At 39.4% G+C, this 21,542-nt stretch overlaps 1 protein-coding gene across 1 annotated transcript; it reads right to left on the reverse strand.

The window, feature by feature from the left end:
- Positions 1 to 3,168: 3,168 nt before the first annotated feature.
- ppm1la (protein phosphatase, Mg2+/Mn2+ dependent, 1La) lies at positions 3,169 to 14,711 on the reverse strand. Its single transcript, XM_041803406.1, has 4 exons — positions 13,788 to 14,711; positions 7,219 to 7,393; positions 4,005 to 4,166; positions 3,169 to 3,527 (listed from the first exon to the last, which is right to left on the reverse strand). The coding sequence occupies exons 1-4, from the start codon at positions 14,184 to 14,186 to the stop codon at positions 3,172 to 3,174; spliced, it is 1,092 nt and encodes a 363-aa protein (XP_041659340.1). The 5' UTR covers positions 14,187 to 14,711; the 3' UTR covers positions 3,169 to 3,171.
- Between the last annotated feature and the right edge of the window lie 6,831 nt (positions 14,712 to 21,542).

The raw sequence follows: 21,542 nt of genomic DNA on the forward strand, positions 1-21,542 counted from the left end.
ATGTTGTAACGAGTCTAAAATGATCCTTCAGAGAAACCAATGGGAAATTCAAAGAAAAATGTTTACTTCTACCAGAGTTGGCTGAACGACAACTTTCCTCTACTGAGCCTTGCGCACTCGTCTCACTTATAAAGTGCCAAATCCAACACAAAATTGGGTGAAGAGTTCCCGTAACGGTGGAGTCTGACGCAGATGTCTGTATGATTATCAGACGCCTCTGAAGCAGAAAGACTCTTGGCATTTGGATGAGTCCATGTTCGAGCTATTCTGGTCTCTCCACCTGCTGCAGACTGTCATGAAATTTGGCATCATCGTGCGCTTCCGAGCTGACCGCGCCCCCTCCTGACGGCTGCAGCAGGGTTCAGTTACTCTACAGGCATGGAGAGCTATTTGTACTACGACAGAGGCATCCCACAAACACTCAGGACAGGTCACGTGGTTTCCCCCTCACTATGATCTCACCAACCAGTTCTGTGTCCTCATTAACGCACTGATAAACTGATCCAGATTCTTGGAGGGTGATAAAAAGCATGCGGAACATAACTTAAGCTATCTCTGTGGGTCTGCTTTGTCATGCCCTTAAGAAAGGCATTTTAAACTGAACTGTTATTGGGGTCTTCAGCAGGATTAGCAGCGATGAATAAATAGGTATTTGAAAAGTAAAATAAGCAAACAAGGTGCAACTGGTGGCAGAAGGGCCCACAGAGAAGCAGAAACTGGAGGTAGCTGCGGTACAGGCCTGGTTAAGCATTCCCATGGGAGGAAACAGAATTTGGTGTGATGTCCATGTGCTCCATCCAAAATGGATCATTTGTGGGATGGGGTTTGGATGAGGCTGTGCTGGAGGAGCCCAGAAGTCTTTAAGATGCCCCTGACATTGTACTGTGATTTAAATAATGAGTGCACAGATAATGTAGAGCATATAACAAGCATCAAGCCTTTAAAATAGTAAAAAGAGACAGGAAGAAAAACACATTTCAGATTGATTTAATATTGGTAGTTTACATACAGTTTATTTACATCAATTTTACACTGAGCATCAGCTCATCCTGTGTGAATTATGGACTGATTAACACATTAAAATGATGTTTCTAATTTATTGTAAACTTCCGCTCTTGTTCAGGTGGACCAAAAATAAATGTTTTGTCCTTTCAATCCACCAATCTATGTGATAAACTTAATAAATAAGGCATTAGGTTAAATAAAAAAGGCTTCTGTTGACTGAGGATCATGAAACACAGTGGTAGAAAGTAGTCAACAATAAAACAGTAGTAAATCAAGTCAGGTTAACTGTGAGCTCTCTCTGACAGGTTGTAGCTGTCTGTCACCAGCTGTATTGCTGTACAAGCGGGTCGAATAACGAGCTACGAGCACACAGGCTGCTGCTGTACAGTTCATGTTGGGTCATCTTTTAGCTTCCCTTTGAAGGTGTGGACATCTGCGTCAGCGCTGTTTCCTGTGCTGTCTGTACAGTCCATGAAAAGTTAGCTCATCAAATGCACATGGATAAGCACACATGCCCTGATAAAGGTGGTGAAAAGAACTATGATGAACATTAGCTCCATAAATTTGCAGTACCAAGATGCTAACGTCATGTTTGGTGTACATAAAAATCCTCTTGTATTACTAAGGACACAGAGTCTTCAATGGCTGATATAAAAGAATTTACTATCAGAAAGAAACTTTAGATCAGTGCAATTGAGTGCATGTACGGAAGCCCTAAGAGGAAATGTATCAGTACATTTTATTTTATACTTTTCCCCAGGATAGGTAGATCTGGGTTGTTTTCTCAAGATTTTTTATCATTTAGTTAATCATCGTAGGATAGCAAGGCTCGTTTTCCCATAATAACGAGTTAATGTCTAGAGATCTTGAGAGCATGACAGACAGTAACTTGTTATCACAGAATATGGACAATAAAATGACCCCTTAGGGCTTCCATATATATGTGTAATATATTTATGTAAAACAGCTAAAATCTATCCTCTGAGCATCACAAGCTATGGCTGCATGCCTGGAAAGGGGACAAAAATGTTGCAAATGAAAGACAAGTCATGAGGTTGCTGTAGTTTGATGAAAAATCTGAAAACTTAAAACAAAAAAATCAAAAGTGACTATAGTTAGGATACTAAAGAAACAATATCAAAAGAAATAAATCAGACCAATCTTTGGTGGCATGCTGGCTGGTTTAAACAATGAAATTGTTGATTCCAGTTGTTGATTTTGTTGAGAAAAGTTAAGAAAATTCTTTAAAATTTGGCATAAACTTCTTGAACAAACTGGGGATTTGGATGTTTAATGAATAGTTTCAAGGGCTTTAAAAGAATTTTTTTTTCGATCAGTTACATTTGTGGCTGCCTTAAATACTCCATCTCATAACTCTTTTGCTTGCCATGATAAAGGAACTGTCTTCATTTTGAAATCTTAAATGGCAACAAACCTTCAAAGCAGAGATAGAAGCTGTGATTAGGTGATCTCCTGCCAACATACACAAATAAGCCAATCAGAGCTCATTCGTAACTGATGCTTGATCTTCATTGCTACCACCAAAACTAATAATGATGCTCAGGATTTAGATTTTAGCTCTAGCATTGCTTTAAGATAGATAAGGGTATGGATCCACTGGAGTCTTAAAGAATTGACAACATTTATCAGCTTAAAACTGCAACAAACGCATACGAGACTTAAGAGAATTGTCAGTGCAGCCAGCAGGTTGTTGTTTTCCTTGCATGTACATTTTCAGTAGCTTCCTGCAGTTGCACAGTAATTGTTGAGTAGGCACTAGTTGAAGCCTCCTCTGAAGAAGTCTCCAGTGGAGCTGTACCATTCATGTGTATGTACAGTAAACAGTAGTAAATTAATCACAGTCTAATGTGTGCTGGTTCAGAGAAAATCCACTGTTTGATGTCTTCTTTTCATGCATCTCCTCTGTTCTTTTAGTAGTAAGATGTATTCAGATGTTATGTTGGAAGATGGTTATGAGATCTGTGTTGTGTAAAATGCCCTTGTTTCAAGCAGAAACTTAAAATAAAAAAAATCTGTATGGGTTTTAACAGTTCTAAGTGTCTAAGTTTTGACTTTTCTACAGTCTTCCTGTGATTTCACACCTGCTGCTCCATCCAGGAGACAGAGGAAAACATCAATACTGTTAGCTCTGAATCTGACCCTGATCTACTCCCCTGCCTTGCTACTCCCCCCAGCTCCACTTTTAAACTTCACCACCATGACAGTGATGTTGTCGGGGCAGCCACGGTAAAACGACTGCAGGACGATGCTCTTGGCGCCAAAGTGAGGCTCGTCGAGACGCTCGCGGACAAACCGTACAGCCTCCTCATTGCTGAAAGCATCCCACAGGCCGTCAGACGCCAGGATCATGAACTCTGGCTGTAGTTTATCCAGGTCAAAGGTCATGATGTCAGGGTCAGGGATGACTACGTTGAGGTTTTTCAGAGGGTAGTCTCCTAGAGAGCGAGACATGGCCAGGATTCCCTGGACTCTCCAGGATCCATTAAAACTGATGAAACCTCCTGAAAAAATAAAGAATAATCAAGTTAAATTCTCTTGATTCATAATGAGAAAAATGTATGAGCTATCTGTATCCATATTTCCAAAATACAAAGAATAACCTTTGAAATACTGATTTAATTTGAGCTATGTGAGAGTGCTTTATTTTTAACTAAATGCGGTTCCTAAGTAAAGCCACCAGATGGTGACAAAGGACCCAAAATTTACCCACATGAGCGTAAATTCAGAGGCATTTAAATGCTTTACATCAGGGGTTCCCAAACTTTTCAGCCTGTTACCCCCAAAATAACTGTGCAACTCTGGTGGTTAAAGCATACAATGCTGTACAAAGCCTCATGTAAAAAATTATATTTTGTGTAGTTATTGTACACAATACTTGAATTTAGGCACAAGACTCACTTTAAAACTATGCTTTTCTTTTATATTGAAGGGTCCTGACCACCACCTTAACTGATAGGGCTGTTTCTCTGATCACATACCTGCCCTCTTTATCCTCTTCCTCTCTTTGAGCTGATACGGCTTATGGTCATGTGATAGTGCAACAGCGTTCCCATCTTTGTCACACAACACGCCCCGAGAGTCTCCAACATTTGCCACTGTGAGTTCTCTGTCCGAGAGCAGCGCTACAAGACACGTTGTTCCTAAATTTAAAAGAAAGGCAAAAATGAGAGGATAGTTGAAACTAAACCAGCACAGATGCTTTCAAATATTAACAATCATTAATTTATTACTCAGTTTGTTTCAGAGTTCATGTATTAAACAAAGCAGAATCTGCTTCTTGTGATAGCTGCTGAAAGAATTTAAGAGAGAGGCTATATTTTATAAATGAGTTGTAACTGGTTTAACAGAGGGTTAAAATGGCAACATTAGAAATATCTATGACCTAGTCCTAAGTACAGCAGATATTTTTCCAGGAATGAAAATAATTACAGGTATCTTGTATGATCATGTCTGCCTCTATTAGTCTGGTACTGATGTACCACTTAACAAAAAACACACTGATAATAAGGATAAGTCTTTATCCCCAGGGCTCAAAGTTAAGTGTGTTACTTGAGTGTGTTAAAGGAATGTTTAAAAGCATGACCTTTCAATTTCTCAGCAAAAATAAGTTAATTTATGTTTAAAACTGCAAATGATAAACTACATTCAGTTGTAACACTTAATGATCTTTTGATAAAGAGCAAAAAATGTGCAATTAACTCAAACTAAAACAATCATTAGTCCATACTAAGAGAGCACTAATACAATGCTTTCTTAGTTCCTTGATTTTGCACTTTGCATTTTAAATCTACAGTACTTAACAAATTTATTAGACCATCTGTCATATTTGTCTCAGAAACCATCCAGCATCATGAAGTGCTTTAATGCGGACTCTTTCATTTTCAGTGAGCTCTCCACGTTTTACCATTTTGAACAGGAATGAGGGATTTCAAACTGAATTCACCTTTTTATACCCAAATTTGAGCCGGCTCACTGGGCTTCTCTGAGAAGTCAGAAATTAATCAAGCATAACATTCAACCACTAAAACTAATTTTTCTGTTCAGGGATGCAAATGAGTAACTATAATTTGACATGTTAATCAAGAAATAATAATGTGCTTTACTATTTTTTCTGTTTGTTTGTAAATCAGTAAAATTGAAAATTCATGGATAGCAATAATAATTATATTTTAGCATCAAAAATATCATTTGGGTTAAAGAGCTTCTACATATTTGTGTATTAACCATTGCAGAAACATAAAAATGATTTTGGTAATTACCAATGCTGTTGATTTAGGGCAGCTGTGGCATAAACCTTACTTTGGGTGGTGGTTTAATAAATTTGTTAAGCACTGTATATGCCACATCCACGCTTTCTCTCTAGAGGAGTCTGGCTGCAGAGCACAGATCTCCCTCCCTTGTTACTTGCGGACACCCACTACAGTGAGACACTGCCTCTGCCAGAATGGAAGAGATGATTTGCTAGGACAATGTTTTCAAAGTTATTTTTATTTTTATTTATTTTTAATTCAACTTCATTCATAAACAAAATCTGGCAGTTACATTTATGAAATAACTACACTGCAGACTATTCAACGTTTCACAAAAAAATAGAAAGGTCCAATGTCTAATCCCTGATTAAATTATGTACAGAGCTGTATGTTAAAGAGGAAGTTACATGACCAGTAGCTTGTTTTTGATTCATTAGCTTTAGCTAAAGTTATGTTAGCTTTAGCTAAAGCTAACATAACTTTGCTAGCTCCAGTGTTACCATTACAATGTAAGCCAATGTAGTTATGCTAACTTTAGTGAAAGCTAACAGCGCGAAAGCAAGCCAACATTTGGGTAACTACTTCTTTAAGAGTCTAGCTTTAACAAACGTAGCATATCTAACGTAGCTAATGTGGCTTCATTTGCTTTGGCTTTAGCTACATTAGTTATGTAGCCACATTACATATGTAGCTTAGGTGGCTAACATAGCTTTGTTAGTGTTTGATTTAGCTCTGTTAGCTTCACAACTACACTCTCATTGTAGCTAATGCAGATTGGTTAGCTTTAGCCTTAGCTTCAATAGCTGCCTTCAAGTGTTTCCATGGATGACAAGCTTTTATCCTGTTAGCAGACTGTCTACTTGGCTTTACTAAATGTTTCATTATCAGATTTTGATGGCCTGGTTTTTGACATTTAACTTTTGGCATCCTAACCTTTACTTTAAGCCTTAGCCTAGCCCTAGGCTTGTACTTCCATTCTGACAGAGGTGGTGTCTCACTGTATGTCTTGTTTCACTCACAAATTCACACTCGATGGGCCTGTGTTGAAACCCGCTGCTATATGTGGATATTATTACACACACAATATTGTTTTTTAAAAAAACATTACAGGTACTGCTGAGGAAAGCAGAGGCCAGCTTTAACACCCAAGGAACGAGAAACTCTGTTGAGAAACTGAAGTTGTGGGTGCTGCCAACACAAAAACAAGGGTTGTGGACACAGGCCCTAATGCTGCGCCTTCAAGAGTTAAGCTCAACATTAATACTAATTCTTACAGTGTAGAGTGCAATGTGGGGCATAGTTTCATCCCTAAGTATTTAGTGTGATATATGAGCAACATAGGCTGGTGACTGAACCATAGACCAACAACCACTCTATCTCTAACCAACAGCCACACCAACATGCAGTTGTAAACAAACAAATCAACAATGAAAGATAATAAGGCAGATTTAAAATGAATGGAAAGCAGTCCATTTTTCTGTAGTTGTATCAAATTCCACCAACTTATCAATGTGGAGTGTAGCTCTGAATTTTACATCAGTGGAAAGAGGATCAGCTAAACAAAAGTGCTGCAGCATGCTGTTACAGCAGTCTCAGTCACTCAAGAACACTGTGCTGAGGGAATGAAATACACAAAATTGTGATGTTTTATATTTTTTAAATTACTACAAATGTTATCATTAGTATAACATTGCACCAAAACACATTTTAAGTGCTCCAAAAAAGGCCCAAACTGCTCATGCTTTGTAACATACATGTTACTTGTACACTTGTTTTGTGCAGAATTTGTTGGATATATTTGGTCACTTTCTTTTTACCCAAACGATCCATCAGGTTATCCACACGTTTACTGTCCCATTTTGAAGCTCTTGGCCAATAGATGTCCCCCAAAAGCACACACAAAAGCGAAAAAAAGATATTAACTTTGCACCCCCCTCCTGACCTGCTTCATCGTGGTTGGCAGAGAGCTTGTCCAGCATCTCTCGATCCACACTCAGGATGCGTTGCTCGAGGATACTGGCGTAAGAGAGACTACTTTCTCTCTTTTCTCTCTCAAAGGCCTGCAGCTGCTGCTTCAGTGTGTCAGGCAAGTGGGCCTTTACATAGTCCGCTGCAGCCTGGAACAGGGAGGGAGACAGAGAGACATACGTGAAGACATCGTTGTGTTTGTCCTGGTTTAGATCAGATCTAGGAATGGCAAGGTAACTCATACACACGACGTGACACAACAAGGCTCAAAATGACAATGCCATTATTAGTGTTTCTGTTATAGTACATATATTAATGGAATGAGTTACTGATGATATATCATGATATTTGATAAGTTTGTAACACAAACAAATTTTCTCATTCATGTCAAGAGCCGTAAGCCATAAAGTGATGATAGGGTGAGTCAAACTGACAAGGAAATCTATGCTCAGTGTTTCTTTAAAGACAATATTGATACTTGGCCTCAGGAATTCAATAACTGTTTAATATAATATAGCTGACTAGCTACAGTATACGGCATAAACCCCACCGCCTCCATGTTAACAGATGGGACATGGGACAAACTATAAAGTTAAAATATACATGAAAAAAATTTAAAACTAGATTCAATTGTGATGGTTAGTTATCATGCCTATGTGCACTATATGGACAGAAGTATTTGGCCACCTGACTATTACACCAAGTACTTGTATTAAAAAAACATTGTTTTCTAATACAAGTACTTCAATATGGAATTGGTCCCCCTTTTGCAGTGATAACAGCTTCCACTCTTGGAAGGATTTCCACAAGATTTTTGTGTGTTTTTGTTGGAATTTGAGCCCGTTCATTCTGTAGAGCATTTATGAGGTCAGGCACTGATGTTGGATGAGAAGGCCTGGCTCGTATTCTCCATTTCAGTTTATCCCAAAGGTGCTTAAAGGGACTGTTCTTCCACAACAAACTCATCAAACCATGTCTTTATAGTCCTTGCTTTGTGCACTGGGGCACAGTCATGTTGGAATAGAAATTTTCCAAACTGCTGCCACAAAGTTTGAAGCATAGCATTGTCCGAAATGTCTTGATTTGCTGAAGCATTAAGAGTTCCCTTCACTGGAGATAAGGGACATAGCCCAAACCCTGAAAAACAACTCCATACCATTATCCCTCCTCCAACAAACTTCACAGTTAGCACAATACAGGCAGGTAGGTAACATTCTCCCGGCATCCACCTGCCAAACCCAGACTCGCCCATCTGATTGCCAAACAAGAGGAGTGTGATCCGTTACATTAATACCAGCAGAAGTTTGGAACTGGATTTTTTGTGGTCAGCTGCTTAATGGCCTAGTTGCTATTATTTCTAAACTTCTAAACTTCCACTTTCTTATACTATCACTTACAGTTGACCGCCGAATAACCAGCAAGGATGAAATTTCACAAACTGTCTAAGGTGGCATCCATCAGACTGCCATGCTTGAAGTCACTGAACTCTTCAGAATGACCTATTATATAATATTACTATTATATATATTGCAAATTGAGAGTGCATGGCTAAGTGCTTGATTTTATACACTTGTGGCAACAGGTTTGATTGAAACACCAGAATTCAATCATTAACAGGTATGGCCAAATACTTTTGTCCATACAGTGTATGTCCAAGGGTTCCTTTTTCTAGGTAGTCTAGTTTTAACGAGTTATTTGGAAAAAAAAATACTGTTATTCATAGCTGGATTCAAGGTTAGTGCTTCCAACAATCTGCAATTTGCATTCTCTGGGTTGGGTATGTAATGCTGTGAAGCTGTTAGTGTTACATTTATTATATGGTCCTTACAGCTCTTAATTAGGAGTGTTTTTCCTTTCATACAGCAGGTGCTCTATGCTGAATTATTGAACAAACTCTTCCTCTTCATCCTCCCCCCACCCACCTTTACTTATCTGCTTCTTCACTCATTTTCACCACCAAGATTTCCATTATGCTAACGCTGCTGAATCAGTTCTAAAAGGGGAAAATGTTATACCATCCTAATGTCTCAGTTGTGAGAGAGTTCATATTTCATATTCAGGGTTCTTATGGAAATTAGGGTGCATTGGGGCCATTCAATCTGCATGCCTTCATGTCAGGCTTTATGATGTGCTGATGTGCAGCTCTACAGCAGTAATGTTGGTCCTTGAGTGAAGTCATGTGAGATTTATTTAAACGTGGACTCTGCAAGTAGTAAAATGTTCCATAATGAAAATGCATTTTGTTTTGGTTAATAACTCAGGCAGCTACAAAGCTGAGGATTTCATTCACATACCACTAAAAGGTACTGTGCTTCCATTAACACAATTGTAAAATGAATCAATCAAAACTAATGAGAAGTAAAAACCACTATCATTTCACTTTATTATGACAGATTCTAATATTTCTAATGATCACTGGAGTGAAGCCATCTCTCTCTGTCATCCCCTTCCCCCCTCTCTTTCCTCCTGTTTGCTGTTTAAGTACACTCGTTCATTTGTTTAATTGGAGAGAGAAGCACTCACCGAGCCTTGATCATGAAAAAAGCTTCAAGTGTACATTTCCATTAGTGATAAAAGCTGGAAATGCCAAAGCCTGAGTCTATAAATGCCTCAAATATTTCACTGAGGATTTTATGAGTGCGTGTATGATTAAATCAGAAGTTCATTAAGCTATATTCTGTTTTTTTACTCTATCCAGAGTGTGACAATAAATCTAGAGTAGTGTGAAAGCCTGTTAAAGCCTGTTAAAGTTCCTTCTTCTACAGTGAACACTCACAGTAAATCATGTTAAAAGAGAAGCAACGGTTTGTGCTGACTTTTAGAATTCTGGGCCATAGTTCACTGCCTCCATAAAAAATATACCCTAAAAGAAGAGCTGCTTGAAAAGTTTTAATGATGATTTAAAAGACCAGAACGCACTGCACTGCCAGAGAAATACCATTACATCTGCACTTATTTGGTTTGGAAAAAAAGATATTTGCATGTGGTTAGTTTTGCCAACACTGGCATTGAGGGTCTTAGATTACAGTCAAAATTAGCCTCATGGTTTACTGAATAACTCTCTATTCACACTTGGTTTAAAGCTTTGGACCCAGTAACTCTGTCTCTTTTTTATATCTTACGCTGACATTGATGTCAGAGCGACCCTGACATTTAGTCCTACCCTATCAAACTCAACAGTCCAAGGAGTGACAATAAAATGAGGTGACAAAAAATACTAACATCTGAAAAGAAAAGATTGGAGAAGACACAAAGGGGCAAAGTTGCTGGAGACAGAGAGAGAGAGTAAAGGAGGAAGACTGAGATAAATATTTGTTTATGGGACAGGAATAGACTCAGCGACCCAGAGCACTGAACAACCCCCAGCTCCCCCTTGTTCCTCTTTCGCTCTACGAATCAACACGACCCAAATGTAACTCTTGCTGCTTTTTTGTAAAAAGGAACCAGCAGCTTGCTTGTTATTTTCTGCCTTTTTAAACAGAAACAAAAAGACGTATACAAACTGATTTCATTCAGTGTAATAATAACCCTCCATCTTTCAAGTATTTCATTAATGGCACTCTAGGGCTACATTCATACAGCACTAGAAAAGTGACCCAAATCTTTTGTTTCTGCTCATATGTGACTCATATTTATTTTATTCTAACAGTGTCAACAGCACAAGTCACAGTGAATCTGATCTTTTCATATCAGATTCATGCTATTTTCATGTGTGGTACTAAATTAGATACATATTTGGGCTTTAAGAATTCAACCACAGTGTGAGCAGCCAAACAAAAACAAAAAAATCAGAAATGAGCAATAAGACCTTCAGTATGAATGTAGCCTATTTGAAATCATCAAATTCAAATTCAAATCTAGATCCTTCATTGACCAATCAAATGAAACAGAACCTCCCTGTGATGTAGACAAAACAACATTTGGATGGTTTAGAATCCTGCACTTTCAAATGAGACACAGCTGGACATTTTTAGCAATTTCACTTCACAAAAACTAAAAGATGACTTTAGAATATAATCTAAAAGTACATCTTCATCCAAATATTCACTGTTGCTACAAAGCTAAAAATTGATAGATTGAAGAACAAGCATCCAAATTTTATTTTACTTTGTTTTCCCATGACATAGACTAGAATTTTCTAGATACTTCAAGAAATGTATTTGTAATCATGGAAAAACTGGTGTTCTTATTCTGAAATAATGTGATAAGTGAGTCAAGATCTTGAGAAATCAACCAAAGGTTTTTATTATTACTGGAAGATGGAACAAAATAAGAGAGTATCGATCAAGGTCATTATAGTTAACTAAAACTAACTAAATTACTAAAACTAAATTTGAAAATCCTTTTAGTTAACTGAAACTAAATAAAAATGAACTTTTACCAAAAAAACGAAAACTAAATAAAACTGTATAGTACGCTTACTTTTAGCAGTTGTGCACATGACGTTTTTTTCCATGAATTAAGTGTGCTTCTTTTTTACTGTTAGGATTTTAATGTCCCACTTTGTTATGTAACTTTAATATATTAAAAATGTAAATAGAATTGAAAGTTATATTTAAATTAAAACATGCAAGATATGATATTTACAGCTAAAGATCTGAATGCAGCAAAAATGTTAAAACAACAAATCTATTATTTATTTACTGATTGTTTTACTTACTTATTTACCTATTATTAATCTAATACACCATCAGTGTACTTTCTTCCTTTGTCACAGCTTTGTTACTTCATCCTGATATCCAGCCGGTCAGGTCCAACCTCTTCAATTCTAAGTTTCTCCTCTAATGTCCTCCTCTCAAAAGACCTTTTTCTTAAACACTTGCCTAAGTTTTCTTTTTGCATTTCTGATCTTTCTAGCATCTCTCCATGAGCTAAACAACAAACGCAGGCACAAGATTTATCACAATGGCGCATGACTTACTCTGAGTGTCTCAATAACAGAGCGTATTTCTCTGCTGCTACCTGTTGGCGTCTGGTGAGTGGTTAGTGGTAATCCCTTTGGGGGCGCCCAAGTGCAGCGCCCACAGAGTTCCTATCTCTTGTACTGAAGAGAAGTGAATGTGCATGCACAGCTTATAATGGCAGTCTATGGCCCAGTCTCAATGGCCACACTCACTGACTTCACACGCTCCCGCTAAGTCTGTGAGGGCTAAGGGCTGTCCCACTGTCAAATTGTGCGTGAGGGATCAGTCTTAGACTTTTGGAGCCCTTCATGCAAGCTTTCTGTGAGTGGGCACATCTGCAGACTTAGCATGAGGGAATTACCCATAGTTCGTAGCATTGTGATCTATCACAGGGATTTCCGGGGGATGCCCAATAGCACACCCTATAAAAGTAAAGTAAAAAGAGCAAACTTTAAAACCGGACAAACTAAAAGTACTCAAAATTTTTGTCGTTACTGATTACATTCACATTTTTAAGCATTGAAAGGTTCACTTGGCCCCACCAAAGTAATATATCATTCTTGCCACGTTGAATTTGGTCCCCACAGGTGGGACTTGTCTAAGTGAGTGGATAACTTCACTAATGATGCAAAAGTGTTTAATGCCCGAAGGCATCCTGGAAAAACTCTGCAGATTAAGGGAGTATTGTCAAATAATTTGAATAAAATGACAATAAATACTGTTTACTAATCATAAAAATGTGTTCTATCAACTCAGAAAAATAGAGCTGAAATAGCTATTTGGGATTTTTAACTTTACACTCATATCTATAACACTCATACAGGTACTAAAACCTGGAGAATACTGCACAAGTCTTTGTATAAACATTGAACAAATCTATTCTCTCTGTCTAATCAGGATATTCGCCGACTTTCTTTACTGTCAATAAGAATTTACTTACAATTGTAGCATTTTGGCTACATCTTATGATGCAACGCATGCTTTTTTTTTTTTTTTTAGAAAACTCCTTGTGCTCTAGGATATTGATAGACCTGTTCACTACTTCTCTAGAGGCAGTTCCAGCATTTCTGAGGCTTGTTTGAGGCAGTATTGTTATCTTCCTTATCTAAACATCTAATCTATTCTATGTAGAAGGGAAAGGCTGAGCTCTGTATCTTGACAAATGTCATCCAGTGAAATATTAACATGGGAACCTCTGGGAGGGGCAGTGTTTGTGTTGGTGTGACAGATGGCATCTAGGAGAAACCACTGACCCGGATGACACAGAGACATGAGTGAAGAACTTACCCTGCCCAAGCAAAAACCCTTAACTGAGATGAAGCCCAGGTTAACCCCTACTGACTGGCAGTAAGGTGGAGGAGGTGTTCACACTAAAGAAAACACTAATGAAGGGAGAAGGGTTCTAATTGGTTACCATAGCATTGGCACATGACTTCCTGTGGTGTTTATGGGATTTCTCCTAGCTTTGTCCTGTCTATTGTTCTTCACGTCCCCCTGCCTTAATTTATATAATTTAGATAAGTCTTAATTTTATGATGGTATATGCCTTCATGTCTCTGTGCCTGGCCTCATGGGTATCTTTAAGTCTTGATGAGGCACACAACAAAACTTCTGTGATAAACTGCCCTCTCCAGCATACCTCTCCACCATGACCGTCAAAAATCCCGAATATGGACGGGTGGCTCTTGTTGGTGATGTCTGTGAGCACCTCGAAGCGGTCCTCCATGTGGTCCCTCCTGCCCTGGATGGAGTACACGGCTACGTTGTTGTTCTTGAACTCCCAGGTTTTGGAAAACTCTGCATCCAGGACGTTCAGGCCTCCCAGCCGGTCATTCTGCATTATCTCCGCTACTTTCCCCTTCACCATCTTCACGGCGTCCCGGCTGGACTTGACGATGGTTTTCACCTCGTCCGTGTGGAAGAAATAGCTCCACAGTGCCAGGCTTATGCACAGCAGGAACAATGTCTCAGGCCTGAGGAGAAAATAACGCATGATCCGACCCAGAAGAGACAAGAGCGTCATTGTGTCTCCTATCATCACACGCGACCAAACTGCAGTCTGTCTCCCCCCTTTTAGCGCTACTCACTCCATCCACTCAGCAGAACTGGAAAGAAATCGATTCACTACCATAATGTCCAACAAAGAGCGAATTTCAACATTTAAAGGCCTATCTCTCTCTCTATCACCGCATTTATGCGCAGTGAAATGCTCGCTGCCAGACACCGGCCCGTCAGACGCAGCACAAAAGCGGACAGGCCCCCCCTCATCGACTCGGTCCGATGTCTCCGGTCCTATCCTCGGCTCTCTGAACAGCTGCAGGAGGATTCTCCGAGTCCACCCGAGCTCCCATAACCCATTGTTAGCTGACGGGTTTTTTGGGTTAGACCCACCCCGGAGATAGTCATTGGAGTCAAGGGAGGGGGGGGGGTGAAAGTCGACGATATGACTTCCCAGCGTCCTCCTCTCTCCTCCTTTAGTGACCCCGTTTCTTCTCTTAGATATTCGGTGTATTCATTCTCCGCATTTACCTTACATTTCTCTCACACACGCCTCCATTCTTGAGCTGCGTCAAACCAAGAAGTGAACACGATGCCGAGACCGGAAATGAGCGACGGTATTCAAAATAAAAGAGCATTAGCATAAACCACGCTCGGGTAGTCTGTGGATGCTGACGTTAACTGCTTTATTTTGAAAGTTTTTTGCGGAAGTGAGTTGTAGTAGTGACACTCTTAACATGAGCTCGCGATTTTGAAGCCCCTGACCATAGTGCGCAGCCGCAAACTCATGTTCAAGCTAAACATTGGGACCGTTGACAGCGGCTGCGGAAACAGGTGATGATGTCATCCAGTATAATGTGTCACATCAGCCACGGATGCAGGGGTGGACAGCAAAGCCTCCCATAAGGGAGGAGGTTTCTGTGGTCCAGTCAAATGGGTGGCCAATGGAGGCCAGCAAAATCATGGTCCATTGTAATGTGATAACCATATTTTATCTTTAAACTTAAAGAGTGTCAGTTATTTTAACCTAAATAATTGACATTCTTATCAAAGCAACAAAAATGAATTTTATGCCAAACCCCTTTTCTTATAACAGCATTATTTTGGAGAGTTAAATGTGGATGGGCACACTGGACTAAACCATTAGGAAAGGAATGTTACACTGGATAGCTAAGCCATGATGTGCACAAGCTTATAATAAAGTAGGAGAAACTGAGACAATGTTAATGGAAAATAATGAAAAACTTGTGAAAAGAGGGAAAGAAAAAGTGACAAAAATCAATTCGAAGTAGCCTGGTTTTGTGTAGGCTAAGCATTTGAGTTTCATTCTCTCTGCCTCTACAGGAGAAGCAGTTGATGAGTGTCACGCCCTCTATTGATTCCTACAGTGAAAACAGCTGGGGCAGAGTTTGACTGAAATCCAGACTGTAAGGGAGTTCAAATCTAAATTTGCGAGCAGAACAAGCTCTGATCTTTGAAATAGGAAGGGGGAAGATAGTTGGTAAGTGGAATTGCTTTGGGTTGTTGTTGGAAGTGGACATTGCCAGGCTTTGTTTAGGCTGAGCATGCGAGTTTCACTCTCTCTGCATCAACAGGAGAGACAGCAGCTGGGGAGGTTTCAACTGTGTACAGTCAACTTAGTTGTGCACAGATGTGGAATTTCTGGTTATACACGCTCACAGACTGCGCTGAAGGATCAGTGTCAGCCCAATTGTGTGAAGACCACACTGGGTTAAGACCTGCGAGTCCACCTGCTCAAGTCCACCGAACATAGTTGCTTTAAAATGGTCTAACGCACCTCAGCAGTCTAACGCAACATGTCCTACCAAAAAGACATGTACATCCACATCCATCCATTCTCTACTGTCCTCCTTTGACCTAAAACAGGTTCCAACGCCGCCAACACACAAAGCTGCGTGGCAATACATTGGATTTGATACTGACTCGCAATTGTTCCACAGCTAATTTGAGCGTTACACCACTTCCCCTCTCTGACCACTACTTTACTCAGTGTTCGCTTGGCTTACCAGAATTTCAACAATCTATTGCTCAGTTAATATCAAACCGCAGAAACCTTGACCCAACACAGCTGTCTGACAAGGTCTCAGCTGCTTTAGCTTCATGCAATGACTCCTTCACTCTCTGTTAACGAAGCTACGGACACATTCTGCTCCTCACTGACCTCCTCTCTGGACAAACTCTGCCCTCTTTTCTTATCACTGCTATGCAGATGATACACAGCTTTTTCTATCCTCTCCCCCCAGTGACACAACTGTCTCAGCTCGGATCTCATCCTGACTTGCTGATATTTCTAAATGGATGAGGGAACGTCACCTTTCAGCCCAACCTGTCCAAGACTGAGCTTATTATCATTCCAGCCAGTCCCACTGTGGAACCACAGATCAGTATCCAGCTTGGATCAAATAAACTCATGCCCACTAAGTCTGCCAGAAATCTGGGTGTCATGATTGACGACCAGCTAACCTTCAAGGTTCATGTGGCCTCAAACTCTCAGTGCTGCCGATTTGCCCTCTGTAACATCAAGAGGATAAGACCCTACCAGAGCATGCAGCACAGTTCCTGGTACAGGCTCTTGTAATATCACACACAGACTACTGCAACTCATTACTGGCAGGCCTCCCTGCATGCATAGTTAAATCTCTGCAGATGATCCAGAACCCAACCCAAGACAGCTCGTGTCACTCCTCTTTTCATCGCTCTACACTGGCTTCCAGTTGCAGCTCGCATTAAATTCAAAACTATAATCATTGCTTACAAAGCAGTAACCAAAACTGCACCTGTTTACCTGAAGTCCCTCATCCCAGGCCACACTCCTTCTTGCCCTCTACACTTAGCCAGCGAAAGGCATCTGGTACTTCCAGCACATCAGATTCCTAAGTCACGAGCTCTTCTCTTCTGTTGTCCCTAAATGTTGGAATGAATTACACAACTCCATTTGATCTGCAGAGTCCCTCTCTACTTTCAAGAGAAAGCTAAAGACCCAGGTCTTTAGAAAACACTATGCACTTAGCTAGACTCTGTTGTCCCCAGTGGTAGAATGAGTCTCCAAAGTACAGTTGGCTCGCACTGTCCTGTTCTACACCGCTTTCCACATTATTAAGCAAATGACATTTTTCTCTAATTTTCCTAAATATTAATGCAAATGACAATCAGAATATTTTTCAAGTCATCAGCCATTAGAGCATAAACTTTATAATGATAACCGTTTAAAAAAAAAGCACTGTTCCACATTATTATGCAAAACAGAGTTTTAAAAGATTTTATAGGTTGTAAAGAACTGAAAATGGTCATTCATTGAATTGATAGCATTAGGAGGTCATATTTACTGAAATCAAAGCTATTTCAATCAAAAACATCTTAACAGGCCAAGTTCCATGTTAGCATAGAAGACATTTGTGGCTGATTCAGAGCACAGACGGGTTCATGCAAATAAAGGCATAACGAGGAAGGTTTCTGACGGACAAATACATCGGATTAAGAGAGCACGACAAAGAGCTGTAAAATTCTGATGGAGATACCAAAAAGTGTCCAGCTGAAAATCTCTCAAACATTCTTGATAGTTTCTGTGATAACTCCCACAGTCACCGAGAAAATTCCTAATGAAAATTACTGAAAGTTTCCTGTAAAATGCCCAGAAATTCATGACCATAAACAACAAGCAGCAACATGTCCATCCGATTAAAAACACCAGTGAGGGGTTATGTTGGAAATACAGAGGGGTTTTGGAAAGACAAGATTAGATGTCTCCAGGGATAACTCGGATGTTAATCAGCGGGTTTATCTGCTTAGCGTTCTTGCTGAAATAAACCTCTTTTTGCTGCTCCTCATTACAACCTCCTCCAGAGATTTCCTTCTGTAGTTTTAAGAGTCAGGAGTTTGTCTCTAGTATTTTTCTGTAATTGCGCAGGGAATTAAAAATTTTTCTTTTCATCATCAGATTTTTGTTAAACCTTTGCAAACCTCTTCAAATTGAGTATTCAGAGTGAATGTTAGAGACACCACATCCTGAGGCATTTAAAGCTTGTTCAGACAGGCTGGGTTCTTTGAGGTTTGGTTTCTGTGAGGTTTACTGGGTTTACTGGTCCCTTTAAGCTTAGTAAGATCAAGGAAGTGAACGTTTAGATCAGTGTTGCCACAGCGTCTGTTATGGGACATTGATCCCTCTCCCACAGGGTTAACAATGATCCACTTTCTGCTTTGAGGTCCTGCCAGATGGTGTGGTCACTACAAGGTTTAACTTTGTAACTCTAATATGAGAAGTTATTCTTCACTAACAATGTGGGAGCTTTTGTGTTCGCACTGTTCACGCATGTCCGCATGTATCTTTGTGTGTAACTTTATAGCAGTGCTGTTTGTGTACAGAGCAACAACACTTTAGCTGTGTGTGTATCCTTTAGCCCTGGAATCATATCCTTCTGATTACAAAGAATAAAGTCCTGCCTTGTATACAACCTGTTTCATTTCATATCCCTCAGGAGTCATGTAATCTGTTCCTGCCAGCCCACCTACCCTCTAATAACCCCCCTATGTTTCTCCCCCTTGTTCTGGTGTTGGCTTAAAGGTGCAGAAGTTGGGCAATATAAGGACGGAGGCAGGCTGCAGCCATCACTAGCTGGAGGACATGGAATGAAGAGTCAACATCAGCAGCAGCAGGTAAGATGGACATTGTTGATCTTTTTTTAAAGAGTTGCACCTGTAGCTGATATCCTTAAGAGTTTTTGCTACAATTGATATTATAGTTGTTACTAAGATGTTGTATATCTACTAATATTACTGGTGCTGTTACTATTGGTCTCTATTATCTGTGGTGTTTTTTCATATTGTGCATACTTTATATTTTGCTCTCGATATGTTGAGTTTTATGTGGGTCTTGTGCAATAGGACTAATATGCGGTGTACCATACTTTATTTGCGTTTTTCATTTAAATGTGCTTTACTCTTTAAATCTATGATGTTTGCTTTTATTGTTTTTATGTATTAATACTTCCATGAAAGCAGCTAAATGCAGCCCTTTCACCATGACATCATTTAATATCTTTCTCCTTTTTATGCTCCTTTTTGCACACATGCTTTCTTCTCCATGTTTAATATAGTCACTGTTGAGTGCAAACTCCCCAACAACCAAAATCACTACTTTTCAGGAAAAAAAATCAAAGTAATCTTTTCTTAAGGCTATCAGCATTACCTTATTGGTCATGATGCAAATAAAGTCCATAATAAGTACATTCATTCTTTAAGATTGCATCAATTACGTACTACATTCTCCCTCTCAGCTCTCTTTGGTTAAGCCACAGTAATGTCTCACATTAATGCATTGATTAAAGTGGGATCAAAGTCCATATTTAATGTATTATTTTTTAAATTGCATGTTTCAGCACACTTTTGTAAAACCACCGTAAGGTTTTCCTGCAACCACACTGATGTTTAATAAGTACACAACTGCTCCTTATGTCTCAATTTACCTTACAAAAAAGCCACAGGCAGCTTAGTGGAGCTTGTTTTCCTTTTCAATCCATTAAAAGTGCCTTTTTCTGTGGTAAAGTTCAAGTCATAATCTTCAGTCTACCTAATTTTTTTTCTTTAGAAATAAAAGTAGGTCTGTATCCAAACAGGAAGTCAATCACCCTAAGTTTAAGAGTATAAAAATCTAACAGGAAACAAAAACAGTTTAAAATTAAAAATAGCAGAATGTCAAAATGTAACAAAAGGAGATGAACTTTTAAAAAATATTGTGGTGAGTAAGCTGGCCTCAGGGCATTTTCAGGTTGAGGGGATTCACACAACCCAGACTGTGCTCTGGATGTCTTTGCATAGTACCAGAGGCTTGGAAAAATAATCTGTTGAAATAATAACAGGTGCACACGTTAAGGGCAGACTAAGGGGTGGATATGGCGAGGAAGCAAGGCCTAGAGTACCATCATGGCAGCGAGTAGGGTTATCACGAGCCCCTGGCTGTGCTGTGTATGTCCAAAGGGCCTGAAAACCACCGGCCTCTGGGTCTCTGGGTGTATGACCAGGGGTGAAAAGCCCGGACAAAAGAAATGTTGTCCAGCTTGACCTTGGCTGCTGAGCGACACACGTGTGCCCACACGTGTCGAACTTGACTCTGCCCCCCACCAGCCTCCTGCTCCAGGTTGTGGCACATCAGGCTCTGTTATGAATACTTAGCACGCTACATCCCGAAAATGTATGCACAAGACTGTAATTCATAAAATATTACTGAAATTTAAGATAAAATAACTACAAGGTTTTGGACCAGCTTCAATGGAAATAGGGGTTTTAGCTTTGTTCCTCCAATCCAATGGATTAACTAGGTTTAGGTACACGTTCTTTTTAAACCCTCTTATTAGTTCATAATTTGTACAAGAAATAAGTAAATAATGTACAAAAAACAACCAATTGCATGGAGGATGATGAGTAGCACTGATTAATGATAAGGAACTCCTGGAGATATAAGGTTTCTGCCTGACAGCTACCGCATTTTAGTTAATATTGTTTATTTAGGGTTCTCTTTATTATTGTTTATTTGATTCATTTAAAGATTTTTATTTTTTCATTTCAAATAAAGATATCAATCAGTTCATCAGTTAGCTTCATTGTATTGAACCGTTAACCTGACATGCCAGATAGACTATCACATATACTATATCACCTGCATGGGATATATTTGCCATTCATCTGGGACTTTTCAAAGAAATTGTCTGAAGGTGACTGGACAAACATTCTGCCTGTCATATTTATTATGAGCCAATCAAGAACAACAAGAACAACAAGATAAAATGAGGTAGTAAACATGTGCAGCTCTAGTATGAAGAGCTCCACAGGCAGACGCTGTTATGCGGTTCGCAAAAGGTGGCGCGTGTTGTTGGATAAAACTCATACCACAGCCAGTTGGGAGACGTGAAAAAAAAATCTTCTCTGCCTAGAAAGGCTTCAGTGTAGCTCTTAGCTCTTGTTTTGATAAAGAAATGTGGCCCAGTTTTGATAAAAACTGTCCCTTTACTACATCTACATCCAAGCTTATTGCTACCCTGGCAGCAGCCATTGTACATCAGTGTTAATTTTGACAGTTATTTTTTTATTTTAGTCTCGGTCTTAGTCTAGATAGAAAGGTAGATAGATAGGTAGATTAAATGCCTTTTAGTTTTAGTCACATTTTTGGTCAGGTCTATTTTTTTTATTTGTTTTCTTTTATCTGTCCATCTCCATGTCTGTGTGTCTGCTGTCCTTTTTTTCAAATTCTCCGTCTATTGAGTCTGGATCAGCTAGAGGATCTTTGCCTTTCCATTTTGCAGAAGATTGAGCCTCATTTTCCTCATTGAAGAATGAATGAGAGGACTATTTATAATATAACCGATTTTCCTGTTTTAACCTG

This window comes from Cheilinus undulatus, linkage group 13 (genome assembly GCF_018320785.1).
Source record: "Cheilinus undulatus linkage group 13, ASM1832078v1, whole genome shotgun sequence".
NCBI classification, from domain to species: Eukaryota; Metazoa; Chordata; class Actinopteri; order Labriformes; family Labridae; genus Cheilinus; species Cheilinus undulatus.

Coding starts and splice junctions, on each gene's coding strand:
- ppm1la (XM_041803406.1), bottom strand. CDS start 14,186: ATGATAGGAGACACAATGACGCTCTTGTCTCTTCTGGGTCGGATCATG. Junction 7,394..13,787: donor TTGACGGTCATGGTGGAGAG/GTATGCTGGAGA, acceptor TCCCTGTTCCAG/GCTGCAGCGGACTATGTAAA. Junction 4,167..7,218: donor TGCCAACCACGATGAAGCAG/GTCAGGAGGGGG, acceptor TTTTAAATTTAG/GAACAACGTGTCTTGTAGCG.